Below are 17,526 nucleotides of genomic sequence, written 5' to 3'. Positions count from 1 at the left end.
AGTTTCATGTACATAGATTCATTTCCTCTCACCAAAGATTAATTATCAGCTGGTTGTAGACTCTTCCCGGACCCTGGGAGGGGACTATCGAGGGGCTGGACCCCCGTAGTCCCCGATAATTAGAATAGTAAAGACACCAAGATATTAAAAACCTTTTTAAATTAACTTAAAAATTTTAATGCTGACTTTTTAGTTTCTTAGGGTACATGTCCTATAATTTAATCCGTCTACCAAGAACTGACTTGAATTTTAACCCAGCTGGTAGAGAGATTCTTAGTTTGTCAGTTTCCGATATTGTGGAAAGAAGGCAGGAAGTTTCTTAGGTCAGAAGGAAAGACTTGGTTATTCGGAGCAGTGGCAGTTGTCTTGCTCTGCTGTCTACCAAGCCCCCCAGTTCCTACAGGCCACCACACTGTGGATTATGTTGCTAGGATCCCAGCTCTCCAGCCATCCTTAAGAATGCCTACATCTGGCTGGGTGGTGGTGCACGCCTTTAATCCCAGCAGGCAGGAGGCAGAGGCAGGTGGATCTCTGTTGAGTTTGAGGCTGGCCTGATCTACAGAGTGTGTTTTCAAGGCAGAGAAACCCTGTTTCATCCCCTCCCCCTCCCCCGAAAAAAAAAAAAAAAGAATGCCCACATCTTTGCTCTGCTGGGAGATTCCACTCTTCTCCAAAGCTATCCACTGTGTGAGTATCCAGAAAAAGGAGTCAGTGATGTCTGTAGAGTTATCTCCCAACTCAGCCCATGATTAAGAGACATTTATAATTGTGTCCAGTCTGTTCTTAATAGCATCACTACAATAAATTTTTTTAATATATTATTTCTTATAAGCATGTCAATATATATATACATTTATATTTATTTATTTATTTAAATTTAAATTATATTTAAATTTATTTCAAGAATCGAAATTGCTAGATCGGAGGACATACACATTTTTAATAATTACTTCTTCCTAACCAGAGGTTATCCAGATCGCCCTGTGTCACTGATTATGAGAGTTCTATTTTCCCGCTTGACATTTATGCAGTGGTATCACATCTGTCTTCTTTGTATCTTTTTCCTGAATTTGATATTATTCTCCCCCTCAACCTGTGTGTGTGTGTGTGTGTGTGTGTGTGTGTGTGTGTGTGTGTGTGTGTGTATAGGCTTGAGGTAAGTGTTGGGTATATTATTGGGTTTGGGGTGTCCTTCCTTCCCTCTTCACGTTTCTTTTCTGAGACAGGGGCTCTCATTGAACCAAAACTTTATTGATTTAGCCAGATTGGCTGGCCAGTGAGCTTCAGGGATCTGCCTGTCTCTGTCCCGCCAACGCTGGGGTTATACACATGTTGCAATGCCAACCTTTTTACGTAGATTTTCAGGGTCCCAACTCAGGTCTGTGTGCTTGTACTGACTGAGCCGCCTCCCGACCCCTCAAGTTACCTTTTGTGGTTTGCCTTTAAAGATCTCAACAGCACCTATGATAAAGTAATACTTGCTGATGTCTTACCTGTATGACCACTTGAGAACGTTAGGTGTCACTGATGTTCTTACTTTTAAATTGAAGGTAATAACATTGTAATTATTTTTGTGACATGTTTTGGTCTGTCTTTTCCAGAACCAGGAGGAAGAGTGTACACCAAGAGATGACTTCAGCGATGTAGACCAGCTTAGAGTAGGCAATGATGGCATTTTCATGCTGGCGTTTTTCAGTAAGTGACCTTTCCATTCTACCTTTAGGAAATACTGGTGTAAGTATATTTAAAATAACAGTGAAGAAAACCTCCTGCTGGCATGGGTCCGCCTCATTTAAAGGGTAAATTGCTCAGGACAGTAGACATAGTAAATCCTAGAACTTGCTAAGTGTTTGTTAGGTAATTCTGATAGCAGCAGCCTTTATGGTTGATACTGACCAGAAGTATATGCATATTTAAGCTGAATGAGATTTTACAGGGGAAAAAGCAGAACAAGAATTTATAGAGAAATACTGTGTCCTTTCAAGGCTGTAGTCATATATACAGTGAACTGTACATTTCTGCTTTGGGGGCAGAAGACGTCCCTCCAAGTGGCCTTAAGTCAGAAGGGTTGGAGAAGGGAAAATTCTAGAAATCCAGAACAGTGCCACAGAGGTATGGATATACAAGTCTTATTCAGGGTAATAGTTAGAAGGCTACAATCCTGAATATTTTTAACCTCATACAAAATTGTTAATTATTTGACTTAACAGAGTCAATTTAAACTGCGAGGGGAGACTGTCATAGTGTTTTTTATTTCCGAACACGAGGATTAGCATGCATTAAATTCACTACTGGTAAACCAATAGTAGACATGTAATGTTCAGTAAAAACTTAGATCATGTATTGTTTACTCAACAGATAAAAATGAGAAATAGTTTACTTATGTAAAATGATACACTCAACTTCAAAAATAATCATTTTTAACGTGTTGAACTCCTTTTGAGTCTGGAGGTTGGCTTAACCCCTTTTCTCAGTTTGAGATGCTTTCTTCTCAACTTCAAAAATAATCATTTTTAACGTGTTGAACTCCTTTTGAGTCTGGAGGTTGGCTTAACCCCTTTTCTCAGTTTGAGATGCTTTCTTCTCTTTATTTCCTTTTTCAAACAAAAGACATGCGTAAGGAGATGGGGACAGTCGGCTTTCTTTTCAGATTCACTCATTGTGTTTACATTGCTATCCAGTCTGTGCTATTTGAATCCTAAGTTCCTTTTGCTGTAGTGTTGGGTGGATGTGGTAGATAGAACAAAAAGGAGTGGATTCTCAGGTGACAGATGACTAATCACTGCTGTGCCTACTGCTAGTCTAGTGCACCTGAGTTTTTAATCTTTGATTTTTTATTCATCTAGTAAGCTTTTACAATAATATCAAACTCCTCACTTATTTTGTTGACATAAGGAATATCTTAAACATTTATTCCTTTCATGGTTATGTCTTTTAAGAAAACATGGGGCGATGGAGATGGCTTAGTGGGTAAAGCTTGCTGTGCACATATGAAGACCAGAATTTCGATTCCTTAAACCCATGCTGAGCAGGCGTGGTGCTGAGCAGGCGTGGTGCTGAGCAGGTGTGGCAGCTGCCTGTAATTCCAACACTTGAGAGGAAGAGACAGTGATCCTTGGAGTGAGCTAGGTCACTCTGTGTTCAAATGAGAGACCCTGCCTCCATAAATAAAGTGGAGAGCAACTGAGGAAGACATCCATTAGCAACTTCTGGCCTCTACACCCATGTTCACACATGTGCATCCCACACACTGTGCCCAAAACCATGCAAATGAACATATGCCCACATCTACACTGCACACACATACATGGCCCAAAAGGAAAACTATCAATTAGAAAAGATTATGAATATACTATTGATAGTATAAGTAGCAACCTCTTTAGAAATGAAAGCATACCGTTTATGTCATCTAAGTATTTGAGTCTGAACTTATATATTGTTTCCTTTAACCTCAATAAATGTTTTGGATTTGAAATACTTTACTTATAAATGTTATAAATGCATGGTAACTTAGATTATTTTGGTCAGTGACAGTATATTGATTTATATAAATATATATTCCCAGATTTAATACAAAATTTCTGAATTTTAGTAAAATTTGTGAAATTATATTTCTACAAGTTAATTGCTTTTATGTTCTTTGTTTTTGCAAATATTTTATATAAGATTAAAATTGTCTTTTATTCTGGTATGCCCAGAGCCTGCTTTGATAAGCATAGATTTATTTGTAGTTACTACCATCTAGTGGCTATTCTTGAAATTGCAGCTTGGTTTCTATTCCATGCTTAAACTAATAGTCTGGAAATATGTTCCTTAATATAGCTTATAACTTAAACATTTTAGATTATATTTTTTGCAAACAAAATCACGGCAAATATAAGAGTTTTAATAAAAACCTTTAGAACATTCATGTTTTTGCTTCTTAATTCATGTAACCTTAGAAAAGATTTACAGTTAAATTTAGTGATATAATTACATTTTCATGTATAGAAAATAAAAGGGGAGAAATATGTATATCTCTGTATCTCTGGATAATGTTTAGTAGGAATATGAGAAGTAATCTCATGTTTGGTTAGGTTTTATCATAAAGTGCCTCTTAAAATTTTTTTAAGAGAATAGAGTAGAATAGAATTGCTTTTCAGTTAATTCAACTCGAGAAATTAATACTTGATCTAATAGATAACTGACCAGATTGAAAATGACTTAATGCTTTAAAATGTGGTGGACCATTGTGTGAAAACGTTTCCTCCAAGGTTTAGCTGTTTGCAGTATGTATGCCAGAATCTTTGTATCAGAATGAGACATTATAGTTAATTACCCAGATCATTCTTATTTTAGACTTCAGGAAAACATAAAGAAAAATTAATGTTCTTCTAAATTAACATTTACAAAAAAGCAGAACCAGAAGACTATTTTGAAATGTAAATGTGACTTGCCGGGTTTGCTGGATAGTTGTATGCCAGTTTGACACAAGCTAAAGTCATTTGAGAGATGGGAACTTCATTTATGAAAATGACGCATAAGAGGAGCCAGTAAGGCATTTTCGTAATTAGTGATTGATGGAAGAGGGTCCAGCCCAGGGTGGATGGTGCTACCTTTGGGCTGGTAGTCCTGGACTCTGTATTATATACACACATACATATGAGAGATACAAAAGTAGGAACATCTAAAGGAAGGGGGACCAGTAGGAGGGAAGACAGGAGTAGGGGGTGGGGGGGGGCAGTAAAGGGGCAAATATGAGCAAATACAGTGAGTGATCCACATATATGGAAAATCAAAACAGTTATTTTGTATGCTCCCTAAAGAGTTAATGAAAAGTGAAATGCATCAATAAAAATGCAGTTTTGCATACTAGTAATAAAACTTAAAGAACTGATAAGGAAGCTGTTGACTAGACTGACAGGAACCCAAGTTTACTAGTTTATTTGCGTATTAACGGATAGACCTGCAAACAGCAAGCCATGGCAGTCTCTACGGACAGCTCAGTGGGTAGAGTTAAAGGAAGCTGCTGTTTCCTGTGAGCAGTGAGGTATTGCTAGGACTGTGTTTCTGTTAATCTGTTAACAAGCATATTTCTCTTACTTTTAGTGGCATTCATTTTCAACTGGCTTGGGTTCTGCTTGTCCTTCTGTATCACCAATACCATAGCTGGGAGGTATGGTGCTATCTGCGGATTTGGCCTTTCTCTGATCAAATGGATCCTTATTGTCAGGGTGAGCATTTCCATCATTCCTCTGTAAAACGTGTGGTTCATCGCAGCGTTTGCTCATGCACACATATTCCACCCAGGAAAGACTTTTTACTCTGGCATTCTGTAACCATGAAGATTTGGTATAACTATATGTGCCATAACTGAATGTGAAAGATTGTTTATTTGAAATAAGAAAATACTTCCACCTTTGGTATCTGTGTCCTCGTTTTAAGTTATCTAAATTGTCCTTACCATTTACTTGGTGTCCTTATAATAAGTTGATAAAAACTGCCACATGTGGTTATTTCTGAGGATGGAAAGCAGAGAGCCTTGCCCGGTTACCTATACTCTACAGAAATAATGGATGTGTGTTTCGAACATACAGACTACAGAAATATAGTATGTATGTATATATATACATATAGGATACAGAAATATAGTATATATGTTTTGAACAGATCATGCTTTCTGCTCTTGTGATGTCGTTAGTACAAGTGTGCCTTAAATCAAAAACTAAAGGTTTCTGCTTAATGAATTATTATGAATTTAAATATCTTCAAAGGTGGTTTTTACTATGTCCATTTGTTCTTAGTTAAGGTTGGTCAAAGAGATATCAAGGTCACCAAGAATAATGTGGAGTTTGCCGAGGACTTTTTTAAAGTATACTCAAGTCGAACTGAGAACTCTGATGTTTAGAAATACAATGAGAAGAGATAAATATTGGAAGATCCTGTTTCAAATAATAACTAAATACTTCCTTTCTCCTTAGAACTTTGAGAGCTCAAAAGTAAAGGCCTATGAAATGGCTGTCAGAACTCGCTCTTGCTGAGTTTATGGTAGACACCCACAGCCTGCATTTGTGAGGTGGAGGAAGGGTTTGAGACCAGCTTGGGCTACAGTGTAATGCCTTATCTCAAAATTAAAAACAGAAAAAGAGAAAGAAGGAGAAAGCTTACTGAGGAACCCTCATCCCGCACTCCGTGTGCTCTCCCTAAGCCTCTCCGGATTTCTTCTTCCCTGAAGTGACTTTCAAGGTCATGTCCTTTTCTCACTTGGGTCTCAACGGCGTCTCTTGCTATGAGATGGTTTTCTGCCCAAGCTGTGTAGGTGTTTTCGTTGTCAGACACATTCAGGTCACTTTTTACCTTTGCCTCTTGAAGGGTTCCTTTGGGAGGCTGTTCACAAATGTTTCTTCCTGGCTTTGTTAGCTTTCATTGAGTGTGTGTGTGTGTGTGTGTGTGTGTGTGTGTGTGTGTGTGTGTGTGAAAGAGAGTGTGTGTGTAAAGCATACTGTGAGAGTCTGTTCTTGTTAGCTTTCATTGAGTGTGTGTGTGTGTGTGTGTGTGGTGTGAAAGAGAGAGAGTGTGTGTGTAAAACATACTGTGAGAGTCTGTTCTTTCCTTCCACCATGTGGGTTTAGGGTCCAAACTCAAGTCATTGGACTTGGTGGCAAGTGTCTTTGCCTAATGAGCCGTTTCTGCAGTCTCTCCTGCAGGCTCTTAAAGGGTGGACCTAGAAGGGTGGGCATGGGTAGCTTTATTCACTATTGTGTCAACTTTGCTGCGAAGCTATCTGCTCACCTCTCTAAAGACAGTGCAACCTGGGAGAATGGAGCCTAACAATGAGGCAAATGAAAGTCTCATGCAATTCAGAGCCTCAGACCCCTGGGAGGGGCATAAAAAGCACATTCCAAGAACAGTTCTGTGTTTTTGAAGAAACTGAGGTCATAAAACTTTTGTTTTCTTGGAGTTTTCTCACAAGCACTCAGAATCCCCCTCAGATGTCTCCATTCTTGCACTGTGTTATGACAGCTAGCCACAGAGTTTTAAATGATGCTAGCCAATTACTAAATTAAAGTAGTACTTACTTAAACATTGTTTTCTGACTGAAAGAGCTAAATCTTCCTAAAGTTTTCAGTAGAATCACGAGTCTGAAATGTTCGCCTCTTTAAATGCTCCAGATGCTTTGATAATGCATCTGTTTTATTAATTTATTAAAAGTATCCATTGTTACAAATATTAATATTCTGAGTGATGTACTATTATTTTTGAATTTGTTTTATAGCTTCCCAGGGCCTTTGGTTCTTTTAACAGATCCTGTACTGGACATATCCGATTATAGGTTTTAAATGTTAATCTGTTGACTCTTGGTTGGGATCTGTATACTAGTTTCTTATAAGATGATTAAAGTTTGAGCCATTGTGAGAACTGTCCTCTGGTAGTTTTTCATTTTAATTTTGCTTTAAAAGATGTCCAATGAGTTCCTACCAGGAGCTTAAATCTACTAGACGTTGTAAATAAAACACAAAGACAAAGCTACGGTCCTGTCCTTGCAGATTTTCTTGGTAAGAAACTGAAGAGTTGGCACTAAGTATGTCCAGACTTAGCAATATTGCCAGTGGACCTGTTGTTACTCAAATGGAATTTCTCATTTAAATCATAGAATGCAGGAAACTATCCAAAAATGAATTTGTAAATTTTCCAAAAGTTGATAATTTACTAGGGTCATTCTTGATACACAAGAAGGAAGTCAGCCCATTATGTATGGCCTGTACCTTGAGGGTATTAGAGCCCCATTCTCTCTCCAAAGCTGTAGATTTTCTTAAGCTTTCATAAAAATCACCAGCAAATAGTTGGATATACTTTTAATTAATTTCAGATTCAAGCATCAATATTGCATTTAACAAAATTATTTTTAGGTAAGTAAGATTCAATTTGGAGACCAGTAGAAAGAAAGAAATTAAAATAAGTTTTTAAAAAAAACTTATTTAGAATAGGTTATCTGAAATACTTAAAAGAATAATTATTTTGAGGTAATTTAAGATACATAATATCCATAATTTAAGATACAGAAGCTGCTTATATAGGGGACCATTGTCCATAGTAGGTTAAGAACACTGGATTGATAAACCTCTTACATTCCATGAAGGTTCAGTGCCTGTTCAAAAGAAGATACTTGTGTCCTGTGCTGAGAGGCCCTGCCTCCCAGCTGCCTGTTAACTTGCCACCTCACACAGAGTGGAAGACCAGCTAACATGTCCAGTAATGGCAACTGTTGAAATGCCACTTCAGGATTCATTTAGCTGTTCTCAGTTCACTGTTGGGAACTGAATGTCAGGCATCTAGTTTGAAAGTGAAAAGTCTCTAATGAGTTGGGGGTCTTTATGTGCCTAGTATTTTGGCAGTGATTAACAGTAGGGGGTGTACAGAAGGTCAAAGCGCTTCTTTCTAGAGGTCAGCACAACATCCCCGTCCGATAAGATTAAACTAATGTGGCTTTTGTGCTAATATCCAAAGCAGCAGGGTGCTGTGGCGTATGTGGGATGTTAGTTGTAGCTTTAAGAGTATAAGAAACTGATGTGAACTTTTCAATAAAAAAATGTTCAGTTCCAATATATAACATTTAGGCATTTATTCTCTTGCAAGCAGTTTGGAGTTTTTGTTTATGAAGTATATAAGTTTGCAATTACATAAGAGAGGTTTTCCCAAATATATATGTATATCATTAAGTATTATTCCTGTGCTTTCCTTTTGTGCTGTTTTTATATGCTGTTTTTTAAGCATTAAAGATTATGTGAGATAGATTATTCTGAAACCTAGAACAATCTGAATGTTCAAATTTAATAATACAAAGATGGTTAATGTATTTATGTTCACTCCATAGTTTTCTGACTATTTTACTGGCTATTTCAATGGACAATATTGGCTTTGGTGGATATTTCTTGTACTTGGTAAGTTTATTCTTAATGTCGTTCAGTTTAAATAATCTTAGTTCGTTACTCAGTTAAGTGATATTTCTAAAATCCTAAGTGCAGTTCAGCTGTGTATTAGCAGTGCAGAAGTCAAGTCTCTGATGTGAAATCCTTGCACTCGCTCCTCAGCTCCCAGTTCTCTGGTGCCGCTGTCTCCTAGACGGAAAAGCAGAGGCTGCCAGCACAGAGAACCAGTGGCTGAGTGAGAAATCAGTCCTGCAGAATTCAACATGGCAGTCTCATGAAAATACTGTTCTCTTTGATGAGGATCTGAGGAAGCACAGGTGCACGATTTCATGATACTGTGAGAAGGAGCCTTGGAGCAGTCAGTGCCTTCTTCTTATTTTTGGATCACGGAAACAGTCTTTGTGCTTTTGAAATGTGCTCTGTATTAATCATTAATCTGCCAGTGCAGGGAAAGACTTCATGCCCAGTGATCACAGCACTTGTTTGGTTGTCTTTTTGTAAGGCATGCTTTTTATTATGTTGGTGTGATTTATGAGTGTTCAGTAATACATGGTAATTAAATTAATTTTAACATCATATTGTACTTTTGGCCCTTATTTTAAATGTCTTGACTGACAATTCATATTTTAATTCTTTTAGATTACAGTAGGTGGCAGTCTTCTCTTTAGGTTTTTAGTCATATTGTTGGACCTTTAGGATATTTTTGGAGAACAAATTGTCAATGGCCAGTTAAGGTCACTAAATTCTTTCTGTAATATTATAGTGAAATTATTTTAATGTTGTAACTGTGTTGGGGATCATATTTATATAATGGTTAATGTGGGTTTATATATTGTTAATTACATCTTAGCTTCCTGAATTTTTTTATCTTTATTGAGTCTTTTACCTAAAAGTGGGGAAAAAAACCCTATCAGTTGTGTTAAGTAAGTATTTAGACATTAGTGAGTGTATTGGCTTACGTGTCCACTGTTAAGAGCGTGAACAGAGGAAGATAACCATGGGGCCGAGTGCAGACGACAGCCCCGTTCCACATAGACCAGGAGTATGCAGACTCCATCAGCACTCAGATGTTGCTGTCAGTACTTAAAACAAGCTGACTGCAAGGGGGATGCCAAGACTAGTGCCACTGAGTGGGCTGTAGCAATGAACGACTTATTTTAGAAAATGCCTGAGCACAACAAACTGCCTAAGAACTGGCAGCTTCATAGACAAAGAGATCTCACAAATAAATTTTGTCTGTTAGTTTTCAAAAGTGCTTTTTGTATTTGGAAGAAACAAACAACGACGACAAAAAAACCCAGAAAAAGAAAAACCCAATGTTTCTGTTTTTGACTTGCATCTGGAAGGGAATGCGTAGAATTCAGAGAGAGAGGGTCACAAATGGAGAGAGCTGGGTATGAAAGCCAGTGGGACTAGATTTAACTGAACTTCATGCTTCATTCCCTCATCGTGTGTATGTGCTAACCTCTCTCCCGTCTGTTACAAATGTGCCTCTTTCTGTAGCGCTCCGATTACTGTCTCAGAGTGGGGTGAAGTTTGTTTTGGACTTAAGACTTCAAGTTCACAAGCATTTTTCTTCCTTCCTAGTGAAGGAAGTCACATACATACATACCTTCTGCTTTTGTTTTCTCCCCACTGTTTCTGGGTATAAATTTACTGGAGTTGAGTGCTTTCAAGAAAACTGTGTTTGTACAGAGGCTTGTACTAATAATGTTAATGCTTCTACACTTACCTAGTATTCTTCATCTGAAGCTCTGAAGCATTTCACAGGCATTGCTTTTTAAATATTACAAATGTATATGGGGTAAATGGGTATTATGTAAAATAGTATTTTGCTTAGAGGGCCACCTCAGCTGTCTAATCAAAAGATCACTAGAGTGGCTTGTCTCAGTTTTTATTATTAGTATCTTATTAATTAAAAATAAAAACTTAAAAACATATCCGTCTTTGACTGCAGATTTCACAAATGGCAGACACTTTATATTGTGAGACAGGCTTGTTTCTTACCTGCCCTCATTTTGTCTGAGTACTTTAAAAATAAACATCTTCATTTGCTCAGGAGTTCTATTCATCAGAAAGTTTCATACAAGGAAAGACTAAAGGGTGAATAAACCGTGTGTCTCAACGGGCCACACTACAGCTTCCACATGATTCTCCTTTAGTTTATTCTTTTTAGTTTTGTTTTCTTTCTTTGTTTTGCTTGATTTTTGATTTTTCTTTTAAATTTGGATTTGATTCCAGGGGAGGAGATTGCATGGGCAGAGGACAGATGCAAGGAGATGGGGAGATAAGTGGGATCGGAATGCATGGTGTGAAATCTACAAAGAATCAATAAAAATTTAAAAAAGGTTAAGATTTTTAGGAGTGAGCTCATTTAAAATGCATTAACGTTGGTACTTAACATGATCATTGCTTGCATATTTCTATGTGACTTTGGATTTTTATAGCTTACGTTTGCTTTACTTTTGTTACAGTTAGGATTAAGAAATTGAAAGAATGTCAATAAAATGTTACTATATTTTATGATGATGGAGTTATCATTGTAGTTTAAGATACAATATAGAATAAATGGGATTCTACAGATTTCCTTCCTTGAGCAGAAGAGATCATATGTATCATTGTCTATTGTCTATGTACTCCCCTTATGTTAAGAACGTGTCTGTGATTTCAATCTTTGTAGGCCTGCTCCTTTTCTTCAGAGGATTTGTTAATTACCTAAAAGTCAGAAACATGTCTGAAAGTATGGCAGCTGCACATAGAACAAGATACTTCTTCTTACTATAGAGGTAAGAAATGTTAATATGATGTTTATTTATTCATATTGTAGAGTCATATTTTCCAGATACATACTAAATACTTAATGTGCACTTATAATTTTTTTTTTTGGTTTTTCGAGACAGGGTTTCTCTGTGTAGCTTTGTGCCTTTCCTGGACTCACTTGGTAGCCCAGACTGGCCTCGAACTCAAAGAGATCCACCTGACTCTGCCTCCCGAGTGCTGGGATTAAAGGCGTGCGCCACCACCGCCCGGCATAATTTTTACTTAATGTATTTACTATGCTTTGTACTAAATGCTGTGTTTAATAACTTAAGGAAATTTAGTAAGTTTTTGACCTTTTTAGATAACTGATAAAATTTTTTAAAATTGAATTTTATTAATTTAAATTTTAAAATACAAAATTATAAACAAAAGCTGTACTTATTTATTTTTGTGGTGTTGGGATCAAGCCCAGTGCTTCACATGTGAAACAACAAGCAACTAACAAGCTTGTTAGCTCTTGGCCTTGGCCTTCTGAGACAGGCTCTTGCCATGTAACCCTGGCTTGCTTTAAAATTGGGACTCTCAGCCGGGCGGTGGTAGCACATGCCTTTAATCCCAGCACTCAGGAGGCAGAGCCAGGCGGACCTCTGTGAGTTCGAGGCCAGCCTAGTCTTCAGAGCGAGATCCAGGACAGGCACCAAAACTACATAGAGAAACCCTGTCTCGAAAAACAAAAACAAAACAATAACAACAAAAAAATTGGGACTCTCCTAAGTGCTGTAATTACAGGTGTGCACCACTATGCCCAGAGAAACTTAAATCCTACTTTCTCAACTTCTTTTTAATGATTCGCCACAGGCACATTTGAAGTAAGTAGCAGCACAAACTTGAATATTTGAAAACTATAATTTTCATAACAACATACTTACATAGAAAGGATGAATATTCTGCAAAAAGTAGTGCAAAGTCCAAGCAGAGATCTGCAAACAAACAAACAAACCAAACCAGAATGACCAAGGTTTGTGACTGGAAAACACTTTGTCACGTAGTAAGAAAAAAAGGAAAGAAGCAGAGAGAACTTGATAGTTATCAGAGAATTTCTGGAAGTTGTGTGTCTAGTCAGCACTTGTTTGCTAAACAGCCGAGGAGTCTCTTCAGATAAAGAGACCTATGTCTTTACTCAGCTCTTTGTATTTATGGGTTCTGTGTTCATGGATTTTTAAATAGTTGAAAAAGAATTACATTCATACTGTTCAAACAATTCAGTGTAACAAACATTTACATAGTGTTTGAATTGTATTAAGTGTTGTACATAACTAGAGGTGAGACACACTAGCAGAGGATGAGGCGTGCTGTGTGTTCATTCCGTACTATTTTATCTAATGTACGCGAGCATCTGAGGAGTTTGATAGTGGAGGGAGGGCCTGAAACCAATCCACTGTAGCTATTGAGGGAAGATGATACTCCTTGTAAGTAAACTGTGTGGTTTATGACTTGATTATTTACATTTATAGCTTATGTTACTTATTATAAGTGCCCCACCCTTAAATAAATATAGATAGGCAAGTAAGGAATGCTGAGATTGAGAGAAATAGTCTTCCTCAGGGATGAATCCTCTAATTAGTTGTTCAGTACCAAGTAGTCAGCCTTGAAACTGTATGCATACAAGTAGCACTGAATGGATTGAGCAGGTTATAGTTATATATTTAGGCATTTATAGATATATGTAACAGTGACAGAGAAAAAGAGGCCTTGATTTCAAAAGGGACTTAGTTAAGAGAGATTGGAGGGAGGAAAAGGAAGGAGGAAATGATTCAACTATATTTTAATTAAAAAAAGGTAAGAAAAGAATATATCATTATTTTTGCTGAAGAATATACATGTAAATATAATGTCTATATAAATGTATTTCTGGATTACATTAAAATACACTAGTCTAAGTGTTCCCTAAGATCCTCTATTCCCAGAAGATACTAAATTTTCTTTCTAATCGTTAAAATGTCTTCGTGAATAGTGGCTCGAAGGATTTGGTAGTATTGACAGGAAGATAAAAGGCAAAAAAAAAATGGCTAACTTGAACACTGTTCTCTGAGTAGTGTGATTATTTTGCAGTTTTCAAGAGTCAAATATAATGTAAATATTGTGGACTACATGAAGGTCTTATATAGAGGCTTTGTTTTTTAGAACAATATTAAAGCACATAGTTATCTTTATCCCAAGACTGTTATATACTTAAATGAAATGCAGCTGTAAAATGTGTTTTTACTGTATTATGATTCCGACAAGTATAACTTAATACATTTTAATACTTCTTCCTTTGTCTCTAGACTGCATCAACCCAACATTCCTTCTTACACCAATGTGAAGTGTCCACGTCATCTGTAAGCCTGCAGCTTTGCTAAGATAGAAGACGACTGAGAGCAGAAGAAAACTTAGTGAAAGGTGGAACTTCGAAATCAATGGCAGGGGGTTTATGCTTACCAGCCATGTCTGCTCATTCTTTAGTTATCTGTATTTCGTTTATTTTGCACATTTGCATATGTGCCTATGTAAAAGATATGCATATACTTGAAAGAATCCGTAAAGTTGTTGCAGCAAAGTCCAGTCACACTTGGTTAATCAGTGTTTGATAGAGTTGGAAGAGGTGAGTGATAAACCCTTCCAGCATGTAAATGCTTCTGACGTGACCATTAGTGTAATAAACATTACATTATTAATCTTGTCAAATGCTTTAGTTTCTGGCGCTTAGATTCACCTGGTAATTCCAAACATTGAAATATTCTTTGCTATAGATGATGTTTATTAAAACTTGCAGTGTGATTATTAGAAGAGAGTTGTCAGATTTTTGGATATGATATTATTTAGGAAAACTCTTGTAAATAACCATGCATACATTGCTTTTTTCATTCTTTTTTTAGAAATTGTGTCTAGATTTCTTTTCATTAATTTAAAATTAGGTAAACTAAATATACAGAAATAAACTTTGTTAAAGATAGAGTGGTTTCAGATGAACTTTAAGAAAATGTGAGTATTCCAAATGTCCTTTAAAGAAAAAACAAAAAGCTAAGAGGCAATACTAGTTTTAGGGATTTTCAAATCAGAAACTTCGATTTAAGGATTACTCACCTTAGCAATTCTTACAAGAAGATATTGCAGTAGATCTTATATTTATTTACATCTAAGACAATTTAAAGAATTAATTTACCAAATATATTCTCATTTGCATTTGTCTTTTAGAAAGCCAATAAAAGTATCTTTCAGTATTACTGTAATCATTTTTTTCTTTAAATGTTTAATTTGTTAAGCTTAGCAAATAAAATCTTGTTCTGTTAATAGCGCCTTGCTTAATGATTGCAAGATTAATTTGTAAAAAACATATAACCCGAATTGAGATAACTTAAAATACATACTTTCATGTTCTGGAAGCTTATCTGTGAAATACAGGGTTGTTGAGTGTCTGTGTGGTGAGTGTGTGTGACGATTACTCCTACTGGAATCTTCTTTTACATCCATAGCATAATGCTTGGCATCTTACAAATCATTTTCCGTCCCCTGTGGTTTTCTTTTTGTTTCTCTCTTAGCCTTTGAACACCAACAGTAAAGATAACAGAAATAACATGACTGCATACGTGTAAGAAATAGAGCTATAAAGAACATACAAAATTGACTGCTAGACACTAGCTAAAAGATACATCTCACTGTTCAGGACCATTTTTCCAGTTTTAAGGAAAAATAAAATTTATTATATTTTATTACCTCTTTTGTATTTCTTGTATTTTATGATTTTTTTTTGTTTTTGGTAAATAAAGCATACAGCTTTGTTTGCTAATGGAGCCTCCTAAATTGTTTTCCCTAATTGACTTTCTTTCTCTCCTCTGTAGAACTTTTACTTTTGACTGAAGTGCATGTGCTCCACCCCTGGAAGTAAGGCACTAGGCTGGGGAAGGAGAGCAGAGGGCCGAGCGTCATAGCCTCAGTGGGAGCGTGCACTAGTAACAGAGACCCTCGCTGCTTTCTAGAGTCTCTTCCTGTGACTTTCAATTACAAGGAAGCTCAGCTACCAAACGTCAATTTATTAGAATTTCCTTTCAGTTTTATAGTATTCGTATTTTGGTTTTGCATATGTATGTACCATTTTTGATCCAGCATCAGAATGTCACATTTTTATTTTGATTTCTCCCTTAAATTTATAAGTTCAAATGTATATTACATAATCCTCTATAATTGTGCTAGTTCAGCGGTAGCCATAAATCTTATCATCCACGTAGGATTGCCAGAGTGATATTTAAAAAACTTAGTATTCCTTCTCAGATAGATATGTGGACTCCCACATAGATCCTGTCATTTCCTGTGAGTTTGAACAGTTGTTCTGTTTTGTGGGACCCTTGACCACATTTGCATGATGTCTTAAATATTGAAAGTCAAAACTCACAGTATCTAAACCATTTTGAATGAATGTGAACCAGAGCTTGGATGTTAATGTAAAAGTATCTTAAGTGATTTTTATTGTATTTGAATAAGCTTGTTATGTGTTGAATAATCCATTTGATGTAGTTATGCAATTGACTAATTTATAGCAAAATGTGTTTTTCTATGTAGTGCATTATGATGACATTTACAAATTGAAAGTTAAAATGTGAATTCTGTTATACCAAGTTAAACTGAAAGGCTCTACTTCACAGAAAAAAAGCCCACTAATCTCCAACCAGTTATTTTAACCTGGCAGATAAATCTCAGTTTAGATATGTCTCTGAAGTAATTCATAAATTTTAGTTGTTAAGGTCACAAGTATTTTTTCTGCTTCTATTCCCACCTCCCTGTTTCTCTTTCATCTAGGACCTTGTGAAAACTAGGCAGGCATCCTGCCACTGAGCTGTACCTCAAGTCCTCTTTTTATTTTGAGACAGAGTCCTGGGGTTGTCCCCGAACTCACACTGTAGCTCAGAGCAGCCCTTGAACTTGCTGTCACCCTGCCTCAGCTGCCCACATAGCTCAAATCACATACCTGCACCACATTTTTAGTTAAACGTTTCATAATTGGGAAAGTAGAGTTCAAAATGTCCAACTGGAGAAGAAGTCACGGTTTCTCAACACTTTTCCCCAAAATGGCATTTACTGTTTTTTTGTTTTTTTTTTTTTTTTTTTTTTGGTTTTTCGAGACAGGGTTTCTCTGTGTAGCTTTTCGCCTTTTCCTGGAACTCACTTGGTAGCCCAGGCTGGCCTCGAACTCACCGAGATCCGCCTGGCTCTGCCTCCCGAGTGCTGGGATTAAAGGCGTGCGCCACCACCGCCCGGCTGGCATTTACTGTTTTAAAGGCACAGCAACACTGAATCTGATCCTCCCTCACCGGTGTCTGGAGCCTGCTCAGATTAAATTGTCCTTTCTCTCTCCAAAGTGCAAAAAGGTAAGATATATGGGCACCTTCAATAAGAATTGACTATTATAACTCACTACTCTAGAGAGAAAACTTGGGGAGGGGCAGGAACCAAAATAGGATGTTACATTCTTCTTTTGTTTTGTTTTGTTTTCTTCTTCTTCTTCTTCTTCTTCTTCTTCTTCTTCTTCTTCTTCTTCTTCTTCTTCTTCTTCTTCTTCTTCTTCTCCTCTTCTCCTCCTCCTCCTCTTCCTCCTCCTCCTCCTCCTCCTTCTTCTTCTTCTTCTTTTTTTTTTGTTGTTTTTTTAAGACAGGGTTTCTCTGTGTAGCTTTGGTTCCTGTCCTGGATCTCGCTCTGTAGACCAGGCTGGCCTTGAACTCACAGAGCTGAGTGCTGGGATTAAAAGCATGCGCCATCACCACCCAGCATTACATTCTTTTTTAAACAACCATTTTTTAGCTTAAAAAAGAGGCATAGTAAT

General features: G+C 36.8%; 1 protein-coding gene across 1 annotated transcript in view; it reads left to right on the top strand.

The window, feature by feature from the left end:
- The window catches only part of Ndfip2 (Nedd4 family interacting protein 2), a 52,854-nt gene extending 37,852 nt beyond the window's left edge, over positions 1-15,002 (top strand). The window contains exons 4-8 of the mRNA XM_052732524.1: positions 1,602-1,695; positions 5,089-5,213; positions 8,855-8,921; positions 11,590-11,695; positions 13,997-15,002. Coding sequence (XP_052588484.1) covers positions 1,602-1,695; positions 5,089-5,213; positions 8,855-8,921; positions 11,590-11,693 — 390 coding nt within the window. The 3' untranslated portion in view covers positions 11,694-11,695; positions 13,997-15,002. The remainder of the gene's footprint in view (positions 1-1,601; positions 1,696-5,088; positions 5,214-8,854; positions 8,922-11,589; positions 11,696-13,996) is intronic.
- The last annotated feature ends 2,524 nt before the right edge of the window (positions 15,003-17,526 follow it).

Source organism: Peromyscus californicus, unplaced genomic scaffold (genome assembly GCF_007827085.1).
Source record: "Peromyscus californicus insignis strain IS unplaced genomic scaffold, ASM782708v3 Scaffold_12__1_contigs__length_115047231, whole genome shotgun sequence".
Taxonomy (NCBI): domain Eukaryota; kingdom Metazoa; phylum Chordata; class Mammalia; order Rodentia; family Cricetidae; genus Peromyscus; species Peromyscus californicus.
The sequence above is the reverse complement of the archived record's forward strand: the minus strand, read 5'-3'. Positions and strand labels throughout refer to the sequence as shown.